The following is a 20,536-nucleotide window of genomic DNA, read 5'->3' as shown; positions in this document are numbered from 1 at the left end:
GTAGCTCATTGTTTATGTTACTTAAATGAAAGGCAAGTGTACCATAACGGATGCAACTAGACAAGATCCCGGTTTCTTCAAGGTGCTTCAGCCTCTCTCAAGGGGGAGGTCAGCAGCTAGTTCTTCCCCTGGTGCTTCAACACTGTGCAGAGGTAGCACCATTAACTGCCTTGGCTGGTAGTGCCCGAGCATGTCAGCTCCACAGGAGATATGTTTCTAGACTTATCTCCTCCCAGGTGAATGAGATAACGAGGCTGCTGCGAAGCCAAAGATGGCAGACACCTGTTGACTGCTGGTTCTCATCTCATGACTGGACCAACAGAGGAGTGTGTTGAATATCTATGTGTATGTCACCTGTTTGTAACATTCTCCCACGGATGGAGGTTTTGCAATGTGCCTAGGTTTTTTAGGTGTGTAACTAGCTCTGTGTTAAGAAATTTTTTCCTATTGCCACACATGGAAGATATTTAATTTCCTTGTACTTATTTATAAATTACAAATAGTATTGGTTTGGTGAGGTGGGCAGGCCATTCAATCCCAACAATTCTGTGGTATTTTCTTGAGTTTCACTGGAAATATTTGGCCTTGCTTGTTGCCAAATAAAGAAAAATCACCAACTCTGAGCAACCTATTAATTGCAGATGGTGTGGTTGGTTTGGAACAGAATGCCTAGCATTTGTTGAGGGGACAGATGGCAGACAAGCCATCTAGTTATATCAGCTGTCATGGTGGGTTGACCCTGGTGGATATCAGGTGCCCACAAAAGCCACTCTATTACTCCCCCTCCTCAAATGGATAGGAGAGAGAACATAAAAGGAAAGGCTTATGGGCCAAGATAAGGACAGGGGGAGATCACTCACCAATTGCCGTCACAGGCAAACCAGACTTGATTTGGGGAAATTAGTTTAATTTATTGCCAATCAAATCAGAGTAGGGTAACAATAAATACAACCAAATCTTAAAAAACCTTCCCCCCACCCCTTCCTTCTTCTGGTGCTCAACCTCACTCCCAATTTTCTCTATCTCCTCCCCCCGCCCCCCCAGCAGTGCAGAGGGATGGGGAATGGGGATTGGGGTCAGTTTATCACACATGCCCCCTGCCGCTCCGGCCTCCTCAGGGGGAGGACTCCTTACACTCTGCCCCTGCTCCAGCATGGGGTCCCTCCCACAGCAGACAGTCCTCCGTGAACTTCTCCAATGTGAGTCCTTCCCATGGGCTGCAGTTCTTCATTAACTGCTCCAGTATGGGTCCCTTCCATGGGGTGCAGTCCTTCAGGAACAGACTGCTCCAGAGTGGGTCCCTTCTGCAGAGTCACCAGCCCTGTCAGCAAACCTGCTCCAGCGTGGGCTCCTCTCTCCGTGGGTCCACAGGTCCTGCCAGGAGCCTGCTCCAGTGTGGACTTCTCATGGGATCACAGCCTCCTTTGGGCATCTGCCTGCTCCGGCCTGGGGTCCTCTCTGGGCTGCAAGTGGAGACCTGTGCCTCCATGGGCTGTAGGGCCACAGCCTGCCTCACCAGGGGCTGCAGGGGAATCTGCTCCAGCACCTGGACCACCTTTTCCCCCTCCTTCTTCACTGACCTGGGTGTCTGCAGGGCTGTTCTCTCGCATATTCTCACTCCTCTGGTTGCAGTTGCACAGGGTTGGTTTTTTTTTTCCCCCCTTCTTAAATACATTATCCCAGAGGTGCTACCGCCATTGCTGATGGGCTTGGCCTTGGCCAGCGGTGGGTCTGTTTTGGAGCCGACTGGCATTGGCTCTGTTGGACATAGGGGAAGCTTCTGGCAGCTTCTCACAGAAGCCACCCCTGTAGCCCCCCCGCTACCAAAACCTCACCATCCAAACCCAGTACAACTGTATAGTGAAATTGTAACAAAAGGCAGTGTAAAAATTTCTGAAGAAAAGCTTTATCTAAGCACTTCTTGAAAATTGCCTTAAACATGGAAGAAAAAATGTGATTTGGGTATCTGTTTTCTAGGTGTGTTTCTTTCTCCTGAAGTGTCCTTGTTTGGTATTCTTTAAATATTAATTAAGACTTGTATTACCGACTGGATGGTTTCAATCTTGTTGAAGACTTTTTAGGCTATCCATAGTGCAGCTACCATCTTTGGGTACAACGTTTCTTTGTCAATAATTTACTTAGCTCTTTCTTAAGAGGCTAAAGTTCAACACAACCTTTTAATAACTAAATGATTGGGAACAAACATAATCGAGGGCTGATAAAATTGAGGCAAAGTTTCTTGCAGTTTAAGATGAAAATCAGTTATCTGTGTTTTGTTCTTTTCCTCAGTCTTTAGGTTTCACTCCTTCTGTTAAACAGGTAGCTACACAAAACATTTACTACCACTGCTATGGCTTGGCACACTGTTTCCTTTTAAAATTTGAGAGTCGCCATTGAGAGGTTAATTTCCTTTTTTTCTTAATACCCTTTCTGCAAAATCACTTGTCCATACCCTATCACCTAATAGTAATTTGTTCAGTCTGCTTTCACATAATGTGGAGGTTATACCTGTAACCTGCTCTAATCTACTCTTGATATGTGACATGTGTCAATCAGAAGCTCAAGTTTAGGGATCTAAATTAGCCATGTAATCAGTGGAGCATAGCAGTAAACAGTGCATAAATACCCTACTTTATTGGCAAGAAACCTCTGGATGCTTTGGCTTTATTTTTTTTAATATATTGTCTCTGTTTTCTACTCGTGAAATTATGCTTCAGATGTCTACTACTTTTATTAGTATTTTAGTGAAGAAACAGGACCATATGTTTGGGTAAATTCTGTCTTCTCCACTTCTCCCAAAAAACTGTGAGTTTTTTTGTTTTCTTTTGTCCCAGGTATGCCGATAGCATGCTGTGCAAAGAATTTCTGTGAAAGTAGGACTTTATTCAAGTAACTGAACAAGTGATAGTGCTATCAGCTTAACTGGTTGAGAAATGTCTCTGTTTTGAACCTGTCTTGTGCTAGTTTTAGCTGATGGTTCCAAAACCTTCATCTGGAGGAGGCAGATAACCAGCATTGCATGCTCATGTTCTCAGTCCCGTTTGTGATTTTACATTCCTCTGTCATGCCTCCCTCACCAATCTTTTGCAAACTTTTTTTATTCAGTTGCTTCTAATGTTTCTTATTTTGTTCTGTTTTCTATTCCTTTCCTATCTCTGCTTTTTTGCCATTACTGAATGTCGAGGTGACTTCTCTTTGTAGCACTTGCTAGGACTATCGTTGTGTATATGAAGTTGTTGGTGGTTTTGCCATGTGCACTATCCTGCACTTTTCTGCACTGAAGTCCATCGGCTTTCTTGAACAGTCACTGAGAAGTCTCTCTCCAGTTCTTTGTAACCAGGCCTCATTTTCATACTACCAAATGGTTTAGTTTCAGAAAATTCCACTTCCTTGCTATTCAGTTGCTGTTACAGATTGTTTTGAATTTGTTTAATGGTATAGGTCCCAGTACAGATTCAGGTGGGATCTGTGTGTCTTGTCCATTTCTTCTTTTCTTACCAGATTTGTAAGCATGTGAGGACTTTCTATTTCAAGGCAGCTTGGCTTAACAGTCTTTGGTGAGATACCTCTTGGGAGATTCAGGTAAACAGTATCAAGTGGATTTCCCTTGTCCATATAAAAGCTGTCAATTACTCTTTCTGAAGAATCAGTAAGTGCAGTAATTATTGTCTTTGTTACAGTTTCCATTAACTTGCCTGTACAGATGCCAGTTTTGCAGTCAGTAGTTACCAAATTGCTCAGGAAAGCCTTTTAAATGTAGGTATGATATTGGCCATCTTCCTGCTCTTCTGGTGCAAAGGCAGTTTTAAGCAAGAGGTAACTCCCCAGGTGGTTAGCTGTTTTTGTACTTCTGAGTTCTTCTGCATATGCCACCTAATCTGAGTGGTTTGTTATTGTTCATGTCTATTTGTTGAATCATGTACTGATATTTTGATTGAGACAGATATGACGCATTGTTTGTAAGGAAGAATTCTGGCATTAGATCTTTACAAGTTCCTCCACAATAAACATAGATACAAAAATTTACATTGTTTTTCTGCTCTGCTTTATCTTTGGGTGTACCTTGCATGTCTGGAACATCTGTTAGCCTTAGTGAGTGTCTGGCAGACTACCTGCTCCTAATGCCTGAGTGGTGCGGTTGACACACCAGAAGGACGGGGTGTCATCCAGAGAGACCTGGACAGGCTGGAGAGGTGGGCCTGTGTGAACCTCATGAGGTTCAACAACACCAAGTGCAAGGTCATGCACCCAGGTTGGGGTAACCCCCAGTATCAATACAGGCTGGGGGAAGAAAGGACCAAGGGCAGCCCTGCCGAGAGGGATTTGGGGGTACTGATGGACGAAAAGCTAGACATGAGCCGGCAATGTGCGCTGGCAGCCCAGAAGGCCCACCGTACTCTGGGCTGCATCGGGAGAAGCGTGGCCAGCAGGTCGAGGGAGGTGATTCTGCCCCTCTACTCAGCTCTGGTGAGACCTCACCTGGAGTACTGCGTCCAGCTCTGGAGCCCTCAGCACAAGAAGGACATGGAACTGTTGGAGCAGGTCCAGAGGAGGGCTACGAAAATGATCCGAGGGTTGGAGCACCTCTCCTATGAGGACAGGCTGAGGGAGTTGGGCTTGTTCAGCCTGGAGAAGAGAAGGCTGCGGGGAGACCTGATTATGGCCTTTCAATACCTAAAGGGGTCCTATAGGAAAGATGGGGAAAATCTTTTCAGTAGGGCCAGCTGTGACAGGACAAGGGGGAATGGCTTTAAACTAAACCAGGGTAGGTTTAGACTGGATCTAAGGAAGAAATTCTTTACAATGAGGGTGGTAAAACACTGGACCAGGTTGCCCAGAGAGGTAGTGGAGACCCCATCCCTGGAAGCATTCAAGGCCAGGTTGGATGGGGCTCTGAGCAACCTGATCTAGTTAGCGGTGTTCCTGCTCACTGCAGGGGGGTTGGACTGGGTGACCTCTAAGGGTCCCTTCCAACCCAAAACATTCTATGATTCTAAAAAGGTCTTTGTTAGTTTTCAGATTTATGCTATTTCCAATTGTTCTTCACTTTTTTTAACTTGACTTTTTGTACTTTTGTATCTAACCTTCCAGTGTATAAAACCTTGCCTGTTTTCTTTATTTGGATGCTTTAGCTTTTTGAAGGATGCTGTCCTGCTCTTACTAGCATCCTTATGGCTGCTGTTTATGTTGGTTAGTCAGTCTGGATTCTTTTTGGTCTGTCTGAAGTTCATGGTAAATGCTGTGCATATGGTCTGAGCCTCTAGGATAGTGTCTTTGAATAGTTTCCCTGCTGCCTTCAAGGATTTTTGTACTTTTTAGGAGCATCGTAGTTACATATAATTGCCTTCCTTTGAAATCAAATATAACCGCAGCTGATTTCTTATTTTTTCTTGCTTTCACATGAGTGTTGGATCTTGGCACATTATGATTTCTGTTCTAGAGCTCTTCAACAGTAATATTTTTGAGCACTGATCAGAGCTGCTACCCAGCTAGCATATTCCATTCCCAATACTGTCTCCAACTCTCATATGAATTAGGCAAATTTTTACGTGGGTTTTGAGCAACTTTCTGTGACTTCACCTTGTCATTATGCAAGCCACCCCCCTTCACACCTACAGTCTTGGGCTGTAAAGTTTCTGTAATGAGTTTACATGTTAAATTTGGGGGTGGGCATAAAGGCATGACTAGAGTTCTAGCATTCTGTACCCCTCAGTACAAATAAACTGTATCTGAGGGGGCATTTCCTACCTTGATGGTTATCTAAGAAGTTGAAAAGTATGTCTTTTAAAAATAGTAGCACTGCCTAATTTATTTGAGAAACTATATTCTGTCAGTTAGCGTTTCTACTGACATCATCTCTAGTTTAGGCTCGGTGTACATAATTTCTACAATAATTGCTTTTTTAAAGGGTTTTATTTTATCTCTGAAAAATGTATTTTGATACCTGTTTTGAAGAGTTTTTTTCCCTGATGCATAAAATTGCACCTTCTGGAATAGGTTGCCTTGGTCATTCAGTAGAACCTTCAATAGTCCTATCTTGCTAGTCTCTCAGGTACACATGGAAAATATAGCTGAAAGGAATGCATATTTCCTTAGATTGTATTTGGATGTACAGGCAATAACGATGGTGGGTTTGAAGTCATAATAAGTAATAATGCTTTAATATTAAACAAGGAATTATTAAGGATTTAGTGCAAGTTCTTTATTGTTTTTCATGCTATTCTAGGACTGAGAGGAATGAAAACAAATTCCTTTAAAGGTAAACTGCAAAACAGTTGCAAGGAAAAAGTTTTTGCCTTTATTATTGTTTATGATGTATAAATACAGCCTTCACTTAAAAGATTCCATCTTTTTTCCTGCCTATAGCTTCTTTAGAAAACCAGGGTTGTGCTTCTTGTCCAATTTTACCTGGAGAGAGAGAGACACAGGCACACTTTGTCTGCAAAGACAGCTCAGGTCAGGGAACCATCTACCTATTTTTGCTATTCTGTGATCATTCAGAGAAGTGACATTAATTCCCCTGGCAAACCCAATATGAGAATGAGGGCATTTTTTGTATTTATTACTGCTCATGGTATACTGAGCAAGTACTAGGCGTGTGTCCACATCTGTTCTCCTCTGATACAATAGTGTCTATAGAGACACTATGGGCAGGAGTAATTTTTAATAACTAATTTGTTTCCATGAAATGCTGTAGAGTATAGAGGAAGAGGAAAACCAATGTACTTTTTTAAAAAAACCCACCAGTAGTATGTGGTTGTCAGAGGCCAGCTTGCAGTGGTTTAGTATGAGCAATCTCTATACGTGTGTTTGTGATCTTTGAAGAGGGAGGGAGAAAAGGGAGGAGAAATTCGGAAAAGCAAAAGGGGAAGAAATAAAGGCACAGCAAGGTACTAGCTATTGTTCTCTAGAAATTGTGAGGTTTGTCTTAAATACCTCCTAGGTCCTTGAAGTGTCTTTTTGTGTGTGATCACAATGCATGGCTGAAGTTTTCTCTTGTGAATGCTGCTGACTACTTTGGCCCTTCACAGAATTAATCCTTAGATAAAATTAGAAGCTGGCACCATTTCTCAGCCTTTGCTACTAAAAATACATTGCATTGATCCTCTCTCCATACTTCGGCATGCATGGGAGCAGAAAAAGAGTGGGAAGCTATCGAAACTGTAACATGTTCTGAAGTTGGACTTCTGTGGTGATCAGCTGTGCAGCTCTTAAGGACGCCTGGGAACAAAATAGATTTGCAATAGGACTTTTGTCTGGCATTTGTGGTTTTTTATTGCTGTAGTAAATTCAGAAAGTTGCAAACAACCTATGTGCTCGTAGGGATGAAGAGCCAATTTGCAGGTGTTCTCGACTCCACTCAATTTTGTGATGCAAGGGAGAAGGCAGAAAAACTTGTTTATTAATTGAATCCTAATCTTCTGTTGCTTTACATAGCATGCACTTTGTCTAATACAACTACATAGCTCATCTAAAGGCTTGAAAATTGAAACTCCTGGTGAGAAGGGTGCCTTTGATGTCATTCCTATAAAAGCCATTGCTTGCTACGTTTGAAGGGAAGAAAGCAACTGTACGTGCTATTTAATTCAAACCTTATGGAGTAACATCTAGGACCTGGATCATGACTAGATGATCACTGCAAAAACAGCTGTTCCCCCTCCCACCACTTATGCCCAATGCTGTTTGTTACTAACCCTCTGCCAGACTTTGGCATCCCCATAGCATAGCAACAGAATGATTTGTCTGAGCACTCTTCTTGCAATTCAGTGCAAAGTCCAAAAAAATGGTTCAAACAATTTTTTGTGGTGCCTGACTTAAGCAGACGAGGTTCATTTGCACAGCCTACAGTACCTGTTCTGCTTGAGGGTGCTAATAAGCAGCTGGTGAGGGAGAGAAGTAGGGTACAGAAGTTTTGTTAATAATTATCTAAACACGGTCCATTGATAAATCATTTAATTGTTAGGCAAAAGACTTCTGGATCCATCAGTGGTAGTGGAAGATGCTTTTACATTCCGTTTCTCATTGCTATCCTCTTACCATATTGGTCTGTGGAAAGAGCACTCGTGCAGGCATGCTCCTGGAGTTTTAAGCAAAACTAGCCAAATTGCACTAGCTGCAACACTTTGAACTTCAGCTGGGCTGATGTTATGCCTTGCACAGATAAGGAAAAACTTGCATGAACTCCTCTGATGATGGGCCAGGAGGGCAATTAAGAGTTATTTCCTGGATGAGCTGAATTCAGAACAGGCTTGAGTTGGAGCAGGTGCAACTTTGCACCAGTGGTGTTGTACCAGTACAACTCTCTTAATGATATTCTGCTTTTATTTACAGTACTTTATAGTAACAGAAATGCATTCCTCATAAACAAAAACTTAAGTTGTAAGTTTAAACTGAGTGTCCATATATTATTTTGTTCACATATAATCTTTTGCTTTGTGGGGAGCAAAAGCAGTAAGTACTAAACTAAATCACTAAGTACCACTTGGTAAGTAATAAGCTAATGGAATTTGGTTTAAGTACTAGGTTTATTTGTTAAATAGGGTTTCTAGTTGGAGTGATCAAATAACAAGACAAAGGTAGAAAATATTTATTCAACCTCACTGTTACTTTTTATAACTATTTGATAAATTATCAAATACCACAAAAATAGCCGTTGACTGAATTATTTGATTAAAACCAGTTAATTAAACTAACATTTTAAGTAAATGTCATTTATATAGCCACAATTCTTGGATCTTTTCTCTTGTCCCTGCTTTGCTTTCTTCATTTTATCTTTTTCTTTCCTACAGGAGAATATAGCATATACCTCTGCATCATTTTCAATTCCTTTCTCTTTTCACCTCCTATCTCTTTCCTTTTCTCCCCACTCTTCTTCACCTCCACCCCTGCATCTTCTGTTTCTCCTTTCTTCTGCCACTTTCTGATTCTGTCTGTGTACTGAACTTCTCTTTTCAAATTCATCTAACCAATGTCTCTCTCTCTGCCTCACATGACCGTTACTCACCCACTCAAACCAGAGCATCTGTGCAGAGTCTTGGAAACATTCAGGTACTTAAAACCTAGAGAGCTACTGTATTGGCATGAATACAAGGCAGCAAAAAAAAAAAAAAATTATCCATATTAGACTAGCCCCTGGTCTGGCCTTGAAACCCGTTTTGCATCAGCTCTGCACGCTCCCTGACAGTGCATTGTCTGCTTGCCAGATTTCTCTCTGTTGAAGTATTATATGTGATGCTTCTTGTTACCTGGGACCTGGTCCAGTCCTGCTGCCTGTGCCAGCCTTCCTGACAGCTACCTGGCCTGCTCCAGGTACTCCAGCTGCCTTTAGTCACCAGACACCATCCCTGGGGCTCTGGAAAGGGAAACACAGTATGGCCATAATCGAAACACAGTTTTTTAAAACAAAGACTAGCTGTCTCTTCTAAGTATTTCCTGTAAAAATAGATGAATGTCACTATATTTTATTCAGGCTACTATGCTAAAGATTACTGGCTTCAAATTAATCAATACAAAACAAGTAGATTTTGCTTAGCGTTGATTATCAATACTGAGTTGATGGAAAGGTGTTAAAAATCCTGCCACATTGTTCAAAGATTTGAGCTTTTTTTCCACTTAATGAGTTTGTGGATTGTGCCACTCCTCCAAAACAAGTTCCTGTTTCAGACTTTCCCTTTTTTCAGTTTTATTTTGTATTGGTCAGAAAGGATATCTGATGCAAGCTTCCTTAACTGTTTTTTTCTATAGCTTTCTGCTCATAAAAACTGTAAGGTGATTTCTCTGCACAAACAATGCTTTTGATGGAGCATGTGAGCTGTTTTTTATGGCAGTCATATTTTGCCATGCAAGACATAAAATAAAAACCTAAATTACTTTTTGTCATTCGGCAGGTTCCGTAAGGCTTCTATGGCAAACTCATGGGTAGATGGATCATTTCCCCTCTCCAAATAAGTCATGTAATTGGAAAAGTTAATTTCATTTCAGAACTAAAAGCTAATGAATGGCTAAAAGTTTCTATCTATAAAATATGTGATTATTATTTAGAACAAGGTAATGTTGGTATGAATTAACAGACAACTGACTATAAATAATTTTGTTTAGAAATTAAATGTCACTTTAACTAAAATGTAGAAGCTTGCATTTGGCAAAATGATCTGATGCCATAGCAACAGATGACAATTACAAGCAGCTTTTGGGAGTTGCCCACATTCCTTCTCCCCCACCCTAGCCTATCCATATCCATGGTACAAGAGATGAATGCTGACCTCAGTTTTCTAACCTTCCTTGAAAGAAACATACCCCCCTTCTTGCAAAGTAAGAAGCTCCAGTTCTAGATCACTTGAAAGAAAACCAAAAGTAACTCCATGTGGTGGACATGCTACTTGCTTATGTACTGTTACTGGAAGATTAGGTTTGCCTCAAACTGTGTTTCAGACCAGACTGACATAATATGTGAGTATATGGGTTAGATTTTAATTTGAAATAATTTGCTGTATCATTTTTTTAAATTCAACTATAGATTGATGTAGTCAGTGAGTTTTTAACAGTTTAAATGCTGTTTAAAAACCTAGTAGCACTAAATGTATTAAGCCAAATACAGCTGTCAAAAATGAAACATTCAGGTTGCAAAAAAATGCATTTAGGCAGCTGGAAAAACTACAGTGTACTTGTGTTTGTACTTTAATTCCAACTTGAGACATTAGTCTAGGAAACAGGATACCCATTTTTGTAATCTGTAGCCAACTGTTGCTTTATTTGCCCAGTGTTGAGATATTCTTTTCCTTAATGTGCTTGTAGTCTTACGTATCATGCTTCTTTTGTGGTACTTGTTGTTATAGTATCAGAGAAACAAGTATACAAGAAAATTGTTGTGGTACAAATTCTGTTGTACCCTCCCTCTGCACTCACTACCAATGGAAATTGGTTTCTGAGTTCTCACCTTTTTATCCTAGTTCTTAGAAGTTATTGTGGCTAATCTAAATTAAGATTTTCATTGTTGCTGCTAATTCTGATGTTGCTGGATTTTGTGTTTGCTGACCTTGGTACTGTTGAGTGGCTTCAGGTCTAACTCCAAAGACTGTGCTACTTCCAACTTCTCTCTAAAAGTATAAGAACAAAAAGCACTTAACTTCTTAATAATTTAAGGACAAGTCTACTGGGACCATAAAATGTGAAATGTGTTGTGTATGTTTTAACTTCTTAATTAAAGAAGCAATAATTGGAGTCTTAAAAGAATCAACTGAAATCTAACGTTATACTCTTGTGCTATATTGTAGTCTTGTAATTTCCAGCACTCTTCGCTGAAATCTTCACATACTTTTCCTCTAATCAGTCTGTAATTACCATGTGGTATAATTAGATTAATATACTTTCATTTGTTGCAGCTACCCATTAGAGGAAAAATTTGTACTTCTGCCTTTATATTTGTTCTATATGAATGTCTACAGAATTCTGTACTTTCATTAAAGCAGCCTCAACTTAGGTGAAGAGCAATCTCTTTATAAGTTTTTCTAGTGCTTAACTTTGTTTTTTTCTCTCTCTTTTTTTCTTCTTAGATGATGAGTACCAATGGAAGGGGCCCTTCTACTTCATCCAAGGAGCAGATCCTCAGTTTGGACTGATGAAAGCTTGGGCAGTTGGAGACACTAACAATGGAGATGATGAATGGGGAGAAGAAATCAAATTAGCAGAGCAAGCAGTGCAGGCCATTAACAAACTAAACCCTAAACCCAAGTTCTTTGTGTTGTGTGGGGACCTTATCCATGGAATGCCAGGTAAGGCAATTAAAAGCGTGGAATGGGCATTGTAAGTCCCTTTTCTTTATATTTCAGATTGGCAACAAGGCTAATTCCATTTCCTTGACTTCATAATATTATTTCATAGGATTTGATATGATACTGTTTCATTGTTTGGGAAAAAATTGTGCTGTGTAGGTGATTCTTGAGACATTATTCTGATTTCTTCATCTGACTTCTTGTATCATTCATTTTAGGGGTGTACTTTTGTTAGTTAGTTGCTTTTTTTTTTTCCAGTGGGCCTGAGGAAATTTTCTTTGAAATAAAAGTCTTAAGGAGACACATTAAAAACCTTTCTTCTAAATAAGTTGCATTGAGAAGACAAATAGGGAATCCAGCCATTGGGGAAAAACAATGCCAAGAAAAAGAAGCAAAAATAGCTATGGCTTTTTGAGTACCTAAAGTGGGTGAAGCTCAGAGAATTCTCTGGCTTTCTAATGCTTAATAAATTCAACTGCTTCAATATTTAAATTCTTACAATGCTAAAAGTCAGCAAATTCAAGTTTTAGCATTCTGTCCTGTTGCTGTGGGACTCGGAGATCAGTGTGCTTCTGTGTACAGCAGAAGAAAGACAGACCATCTAGAAAGGTGGGTTACGAAGTTTGGCAGTTAGAACTTTAAAATAGACTGGTAATATTTTCTAGTTTAAGAAGATAAATAGTCTTCTTGGAAATTAATGAAAAAGTGATGCTACGAGTTGACAAGTGGCCCCAAAAGCAGATCTAAGGACAGTGTCTTACATGTCTTAGCCTTGATAAGAAGCAGAGCTGCAGCCAACCTTAGCTATGTAGCTGATAGCACAACAGTCCACCAAGTGAGCTTGCAAATCCAGACTCCTGTGTGCTTTATGCTATGCTCTGCTTTGCACTCCGCTTGCCCCTGGGGTGCTGCTTCTCACCTCTTGTTTGCGCAGGACAGTTTTGAGCATGTTAGAGACCTTTCACTAATTCCTTCAGTGTCCCGCAAAGTGGATTTTAAAACCTTAGCTGTCAAATTGACAAGTCAAATTGATTGACGTTTTTTATAGGCTACAGACTTTCTTTTGAACAGAACGCAATTTTAGTGATAGAGTGGGAAAGTGTAAAAACCAACAGATTTAAGCTTGATGGAATCTACTATGTAAAACCTCAGTAGCTTGATCATAATGTGAAGTCTGCCATTATGCAGTTGTTTTATTGGTTTATGTTCTTCCATTAATTTTGGAAGTAGAGGTTTGACCCAGAATTCTAAAATAATCTCTTCCTAAGAATCATCTGGCCTTCCCATGGCAGTTTTAATAAGTATTTCAATTAGGACTTTTAGTTTAAGTGTTCCAAGTAAGTTATCTTCAGTATCTCTTGTAAGAGGAAGAAAATTCAGGACAAATAATTGGTGTTCTACATCCTATTGAAAAGGATCTTTCACTCACAAAATTAAACAATCCAAGAAGCTAAGTTAATTTCATTTCACCTGGGTATTTCTCAAACGGTCATGAAACAATGCAGAGTTCTGAGTACTTTTGTCTATATTGATTTGAAACAATGTTATTTTAAGCCTTTTCTGTTACTGGAAAGTAAGTGCCAACTACAGAGAGCCAGCAGTCTTCTGACTTCTACTGGGTACTGAATGGCCAGGTACAATAAAGAACAGTCTTGTGTGTGGCAGGTTTTATGGTTTTTTCTGGTAATGGATCTCTGTAGTCGCTATTATCCCCTTTACCAGTGTATGTCTCAGACTTCCCTAACACTTTAAATACAAACCTGTCAGGGTTTTACAAAACACGATCATATATTTATTTTGCTAACAAACATGCAAAAGAAACTGAAGGGATTGTTCTTTAATACTTTGTAAGCTTGTGTTATCATATAGTTATATAAAATAAGTAAGAAAATGTACTACTAAAAGGAATTTTAGAATATTCAACTGGAACAATTACTTATTTCATTACTGCCTTTGTATTTTTACAAATGGCTTGCTGTGCCATGAGTTGGTAAACATATAAGTACAATATAATTGTTAAATTGTACATATAAGTACAGTTTTACAGTCAGCCATTTGTCTTTCTGTATAAACTGATGAGAGAGATAAATCGCTCTATGGTGCAGATACCTGTGGATTTGACTAGTTGCCTAGAAGGGCAGGGAGGCGTGTGATACAGCAAGGGAGACAGTAATGCAGAGTCAGAAAAAGATTCACCTTCTATGAAGTATAAATCTGTATCTTTAAAAGAATTTGAAACAAAATTTTAGTTTAAACTGTATGAATGTATTTTGGAAGTGAAATAATAGGTTTTTCAAAGGATTTTTTTTTCCTACCTTTTCCTCTCACTTACTTAGCTTCTGGAATAGAAACTCTTTCAAAACACAAAAAGTTAAAGAAACTTAAAAGATATTTTAAAGCAACACAACTCACATCCTGTTTTATTATGTCTTATCAAGATACTTATTGACAATTTCTTTGTTTTGGCATGTTAATAACTGTTACTGTATGAGACATTGCAAGATGTTGGCATTAAGGAGCCAAGATGTTGGCCTTACAAGAACTTATTTCCTGCATATTCTTTTATCAAAATAGAAGTCCTCTGACGTTAGAAATGAAAACTTTCCACATTCCTTGCAGTGAAAGCTTTTGGAAAACTTGGAAGTACTGCAGTCACATTGTCAAGTTTTCTGCCACGTTCCATGATAAACTCTATAGATGGAGGTGTCTTCCTTCTCATGGAGGAATGAATTATTAAATTTCTTCTCTGATATGGGTATGTGTTTGAACTGCTTATGTATTTCTGCACCGGTTATGACTCAGATAAAAAGCAGAAGCCATTATATTCCACTGTCATATGGCACAAGTTTCTCTCCATTAATTCAAGTACTAATACTGTTCTTGAGATTTCATACTTCTTTACATTATCCATTCAAACAATTCTAACTTAAAGTGAGGACACAATGAGGTAAAAAGCTGTCAGCAACTGATTAAACTCTTAAAAATATTTTAGAAAGACTTCTATTTCAAAATTGTAAAAGTAATATTGAAATTTGCCCGCTCTTTCATTATTTGTTACAATAAAAATTTGAAATTCTAATAAATCTTTTGGCAATACTACATTAATGAAAAAGAGCAAAAAGAATCTAAGAATTTTTATAGCCAGTAGCTTTTCAGATAATTTGAACATATAAATGTTTGCAGAATTGAAGACCAGTAGTAATATTTCTTTTCCTACAGTAATTTAAGTATTTTCACTGTTCTAGCCAAGGATGGAACGGGCTACCCAGGGAAGTGGTCGAGTCACCATCCCTGGTGGTATTTAAAAGATGGGTAGGTGAGGTGCTTAGACACATTGTTTAGTAATGGACAGGTACAGTGGACTTGATGATCTTAAAGGTCTTTTCCAACCAAATGATTCTATGATTCCATGGTGTTTAGACCTTCATAATGCATGTCTGTAGTAAAGTGGTACTGCAATCATTTCATACTTCTCCACTGAGGAGTCTCTCCAAGAATAATTGCTGTGTCAATTCCCTTATCACGTTAGTTCAACAAAATGAAGGATTAAAAATTCATTTTTTCGATAAGCAAAAATCAGAAAAGGCATGAGACAAGACATTGATTTAAGTTTAACAATTGTGAATTTGGCTTGTACATGTATCTTATTCAATGGCTCATTGTCTTTTAAATCACTTGTGTACATCGGCTATATTAAAACTGAAAACATCAGCGTTAATGAAAGTGTATCACAGTTACTATTGCAGCATGGTTATTGAAGAAAGCTATGATCAACTGAAGTTCAGCTATATTATACCATCCATTGACCAATGTCTATCAAATTCTTTGGATACACTGCTTTATAATCAATGCCTGTCAATAAACAGGGGGGGAAAAAACCCCAGATCTTCCTCTCTCCTCTTAATATGTTTTGTCATGGAGTACCAAGTGTAAAGTTTAGGATGACTGTTTTAAAGTGTGCACTGTAGCTGTTTAGCTGAAGCAACAGAACTCCAAGAAATCTCAGAATTCCAGCAGCTAGAAGTGATGAACAGAATCCTGATCAGCTGGGAAGCAATCAGGCACAGCACTTGGAATCCATTACAGATGTCATTAGAGCAACGAAGTAATCAGCGCCAGTATCTTGGTATTTAGCTGCTGATTAAAAGTAGTTTGTACTGTGAATATTATTTTCAGAAGTTTTTCTTGATTACATAATCAAGAATAGGATATCTATTCCTGGTAATGCTAATATTGTGATACATAATCAAGAATTTTAAGCAATACCTTATAGTGCAACTGTGTTACCGAAAATAATTTCTTTCAGCTTGGTACTTACACCTAGATGCACCACAATAATGAAGACTTAGTTCTGAAGACATTTGTGGGCATTGAGTTAGTGTACCGTAACTTAGTATGACAAAAATGGTAATCTGCAAAGTATTGTTGGTTGTATAATGTATTTGTTTCACTGCATTTTTCTAAAAATCTGGAAATTTATTTTTAAAACTGTTTTTTCCCACATCAAGTTGGAACCTTCTGTTCTGTTTTATGATGATTTCCCATATTGTTCCATTAACTAATACCCTTTGAGCCCACAGTCCAGCCAGTTTTTCACACATCTAGACTGCAACATCCTAACTCCACAACCTTTTCATGATAATAAAGAGATGCCTCACGGTAACATCAGCCAGCTCTCTCAGTACTCTTGGATCAGGTCCCACGGACTTGCTTGGGTTGAAATTTTTCAGGAGATACTTGGCTGCATCCTGTTTCACTACCGATATTTCCCCTGCTCCTTTAACTCTGGGAGAACATTTCATTGAAGACAGGCAAAAGCAGCGCTAAGTACCTGTCACTTGTCACTGCCTCACTCAGCAGTGGGCATGTATTTTCTTTGTTTATTATTTTACTGCTAAAGTAGTAGTAGAAGCTTTTGCTGGCTAACATGCCCCTTGCTACTTTCAGCCCTCAGTGAGCTTTGGTTTTCCCAACACCAGCCCTGCATGCCCGGGTAGTTTTTCAATACTCTTCCTTTGTTTCCATCTCCTTTTTATGTCCTTTTCCCATCGGTACTCAGGCGTGAGGTCCCCATTTAGCCAAGTCATTCTCCTAATACTCTATTTCTTTTTCTCCCCACCCCGTATCAGAAAGGACCATTCTTGTGTTAGGAGGAGCTTGTCTTTGAAGACATGTCAGCTCTCTCAAACTCTTGCCTTTCAGAGCTGCCTCCCACAGGATCTTATATACCAGTTCCTTGAATAAGCCAGTCTGCTGTCCTGAGGCCCCAGATCTGCTGTCTGCCTTCCTTACTCCCCTCAGGATCTTGAGCTCCACTCTGGTGGCTACTACAGCCAAGGCTGCCAGGGATTAACGCATCCCCTGGCACTTCCATGTTTGTGAGTAGCAGGGCCCATCTGTGCCAAGAGCTTGTCCCAGACTCCCTCCTGGATTGCTGTCAGCAGATGTTAGGGAGGTTAGTCCTTCCCTAAGAGCCAGGGTCTGTGATCTGGAGACTTTTTCAAGTTGCTTATAGAAGACTTAATCCACTTCTTTGCCCCTGTTGGGTGTTCTGTGGCAAAACCCCACTCTCAGTGGCTTACTTCTCCTCTGATCCTGACTCACAAGCTCAACAAACCTGATGTCTGTTCCATAGAATAGCTTCCTGCATCATTGAGGGGAAACTCCCCTGCTTGCTTTCTTGCTTGTCTTTCCTATTTCGGTTTAACATGAAGCATTGTGCTTCCTTCTTCATCCCATACTTCGAGTGTAGATTGGTGTCCAGGATACAGCTTCTGCATTTCAACACCTTTCATTCCAACAGCAGAGAATTCAGCTGTTTGCAGCCAAGGTCACCCCGTTGAAGCCATGAAGAAACACTGTCTTGTGAAGCTGAGAATCTAGCAGCTATTTTTATGTGGCTGAATTCCTTTGGAGGAAATTGTTTAAACTGCATTTTTTTAATGATACTACTGCTGTCAGTAACTTGATAGACATCAGCTCTAGCCAGCAAAGTCCTTTATGTGATGTAGTTTTAGACCAGGTGTTTAATTATTCTTCATTAATTGCTCTTCTTACATGGGTGAAAGAACAAGAAAGACAGCAAGTCTCCTGCAAACTTCACTTAGCTCTGACTGCAATAAACCGTAGCTGTTTAGAGACTAAATGAAACGAGACTTGTCTAATAATGTGTATAATAAAAAAACCTGATAGAACTTGATTAAGCTTGATCTGTTAGCAGTGTGATAATGGATCAGTGAGCAAGTAATGTTTATGCTTGCAGTTTTAGATTCATTTGTGTGCATATGTTAATTAGAAGAAATCAAAATCACTAGAATTGAGTATTATGGTACTTGAAGTACACTGTGAATACTTGTACTAATTCCTTTAGTTAAGTGAAGCCATAATCTCTAATATGCACGTTTCCTTCCCAGGTCATTCAGTGCTATATAATCTGACGTCAGCCTTTTCAGTCAATTAAGTCCAAGTAGTGAAATTTTTCTTTTTTTTTTTTCTTCTACCTTCATTTTATATTAGATTGTTTAATTGAAGGCTTTCAAACTGTTATTTGTAACACATTTCTGAAACATTTAATTCTGGTGAAGGAACCTTTATCTCTGCTAAGGTGAGTGGAAACAGTGCCTATGACAGGTCACAGCCGTGAGTGTTGTGCTGTACTTCAGAATTCCTTTGTTTTGCTGAGAGGCGGGGAGGAGGAGGATGCTCACATCACTTGCATCTGCTATTTCAAAGGTCTTTTCTCTGAAGGATCCATCTTTTTATTCTTTTTATCCATTTGCAAAGAACAAAGCAATCTAGACAGCTGTGTAAGTGATGGCAGGAGACTAAGCCATTGTATTTGAAATAAACTGCATTCCAATACAAGAATCCCGTTGTCTGCTCTTCTGACATGCCTAGTGAATTAATTATGATGGTACTTCTTCCTTTTTAATTAATATGCCTATACTTTCATTTCTCTCATTAGCTTCAGAAGCAATTGTCCATCTTGCTTTCTAGTTTGATCACAAGAAGATAAGCATTTGTGCCTCTTCATGCTTTCTTACTCATTCCCAAGGTCTGGTCTCATGGGGCTCTTTTTGCATAGATTTGTATTCATTATATAGCTAATAAAAAATATTTAAGTGGTCTTACTCATTTCAGACACTTTTAGTAATTTTTAAAACTCACCTTTCTTGATAGTCTTGAATTACTTGTGCTGCATTCCCCCTCCAGTGAGGTGGAGGCTGTGGGGAGGGAGGGGAGCTGCAAGGTGCTGTTCTGTTTGCTGAAGTTAGAGCTGCTTTGTGCCGTTTTGGACCTCAGCGGTGGCAAATAAGTACACCTGGTACCAGGGGGCTGTTGCCTAGGAAAGCACAAACTTCATTTAATGTGTTTTAGCTGATATACACGGTTCTTACGGTGGCTTTTCCTTCTGTCCCAGAATATTGGCAATACTTGCAGTCTTTCCAAGATACTCGGTATTATTTCAGGTGGTTGCAGTGCTGTAGTAAAGGGGTCTGTGACGAAGGACAGTAGCTTTGTAGAATGTATATGATTGCAATACGGATTTTGTATTCAGGCTAAAGACAAGGTCTCATTAACTTCTCATATTCTATTACTGAAAATATTTCCTTAACATTAGACAGGTTTGCCATATATGTTTAATAGTTGTCTGTCTAGTAGAGTAAGCATTTGTCCTTGTTTTCATGTGCCGATATGTATATTTTTGCATGTGTTCTTCCATTCACATATATGTAGAAACTTATTTCAAATCTTCAAGTAATATGAAGCTGGTACACTGCAGTAAAAATGTTGTAAACTGGGTTTTTTTTCTGACACAAACTAGTTACACCCTAATGAACAGAGGGTGGTTCAAGGGAATTAAACTGAAGCTGTCAAGTTTAAACAAAGCTGTCCTAGTATGCATGATACAGCAGAAGAAAAACATAGGGGGATTGTTACCAACCATGACATTGCACGGAAATGTGTGCAGGGGATGTTATGAACTAGTCCAGTATCAAAAATTTAACTGTACTCTTCAAGAAAACAAATTGTACAGTGTTTCAAATTATTTGTCTACAGAGGCTATTAGTGGGTAGACCCACCTTCTCAATTTTGTCCAACTTTTGGGATTGTTGGATATTTTTTGTTTAACCCACCACCGTCAACCAAAGCCTGGGTGGTTCTCTATGGTAGGGTAACAACACGGAGTTGGTCAGAATATTGGTACCTTAAACCATGATAAAATGTACATGCTTTTATGAATGTCTCTTTTGTAAATGGAACAAGATGAAACATCTGATTAATTGTTTCAGTCAGTTTTACAGAGCTGCAGTCATATTTGATAATGTTTTCTTACTGCTCCTTGGTGTGCTTGCTGTCTGTGTCTCTTACTCTCTCTGTTGGGCCATAGTTGGACTGTAAAATCTTTCAGGATTGTGTCAGTTGCGTATTTTTATGTTTTTACTGGGCCGCCTAATGTATGTTTCAGGCTGTGAGCACAACAAAAAGTGCCAGAACTACTTCCAGACAGAAAGCAGGAGCACACCTATGGAGCTGGATGGGATTAGGCTGCAGCTAAAGGAGATTGTTAGAGGCTGAATGTCTAAATTGCAGTTGAAGCAGCTACATTTTTTTCCCCTATCTGTCTGTAAAACTTAAATGTGCTAAAAGAATAGCAGTGTAGCAACAACTGTTGTTTAATCCAACAGAAATCACATGCTGAGGCAACACAAGATACATAGTCTTATATTTGTAATATAACTTTAGGGACTCAATAGGAGGGA

The 20,536-nt window shown here is 39.3% G+C and overlaps 1 protein-coding gene across 2 annotated transcripts in view; it reads left to right on the top strand.

Annotated features, from left to right (window-relative positions):
* The first annotated feature begins 282 nt into the window (after positions 1-282).
* CPPED1 (calcineurin like phosphoesterase domain containing 1) overlaps positions 283-20,536 on the top strand; it is a 55,893-nt gene continuing 35,639 nt past the window's right edge. The window contains exons 1-2 of one of the 2 annotated variants that reach the window (XM_035895069.1): positions 283-410; positions 11,553-11,771. In XM_035895069.1, coding sequence (XP_035750962.1) covers positions 392-410; positions 11,553-11,771 — 238 coding nt within the window. In that variant the 5' untranslated portion in view covers positions 283-391. Of the gene's footprint in view, positions 411-9,195; positions 9,310-11,552; positions 11,772-20,536 lie in introns of those variants that run through there. The other variant, XM_035895070.1, reaches the window with a different exon arrangement.

This window comes from Egretta garzetta, unplaced genomic scaffold (assembly GCF_000687185.1).
Source record: "Egretta garzetta isolate BGI_Z169 unplaced genomic scaffold, ASM68718v1 scaffold575, whole genome shotgun sequence".
In the NCBI taxonomy this organism is placed as follows: domain Eukaryota; kingdom Metazoa; phylum Chordata; class Aves; order Pelecaniformes; family Ardeidae; genus Egretta; species Egretta garzetta.
The sequence above is the reverse complement of the archived record's forward strand: the minus strand, read 5'-3'. Positions and strand labels throughout refer to the sequence as shown.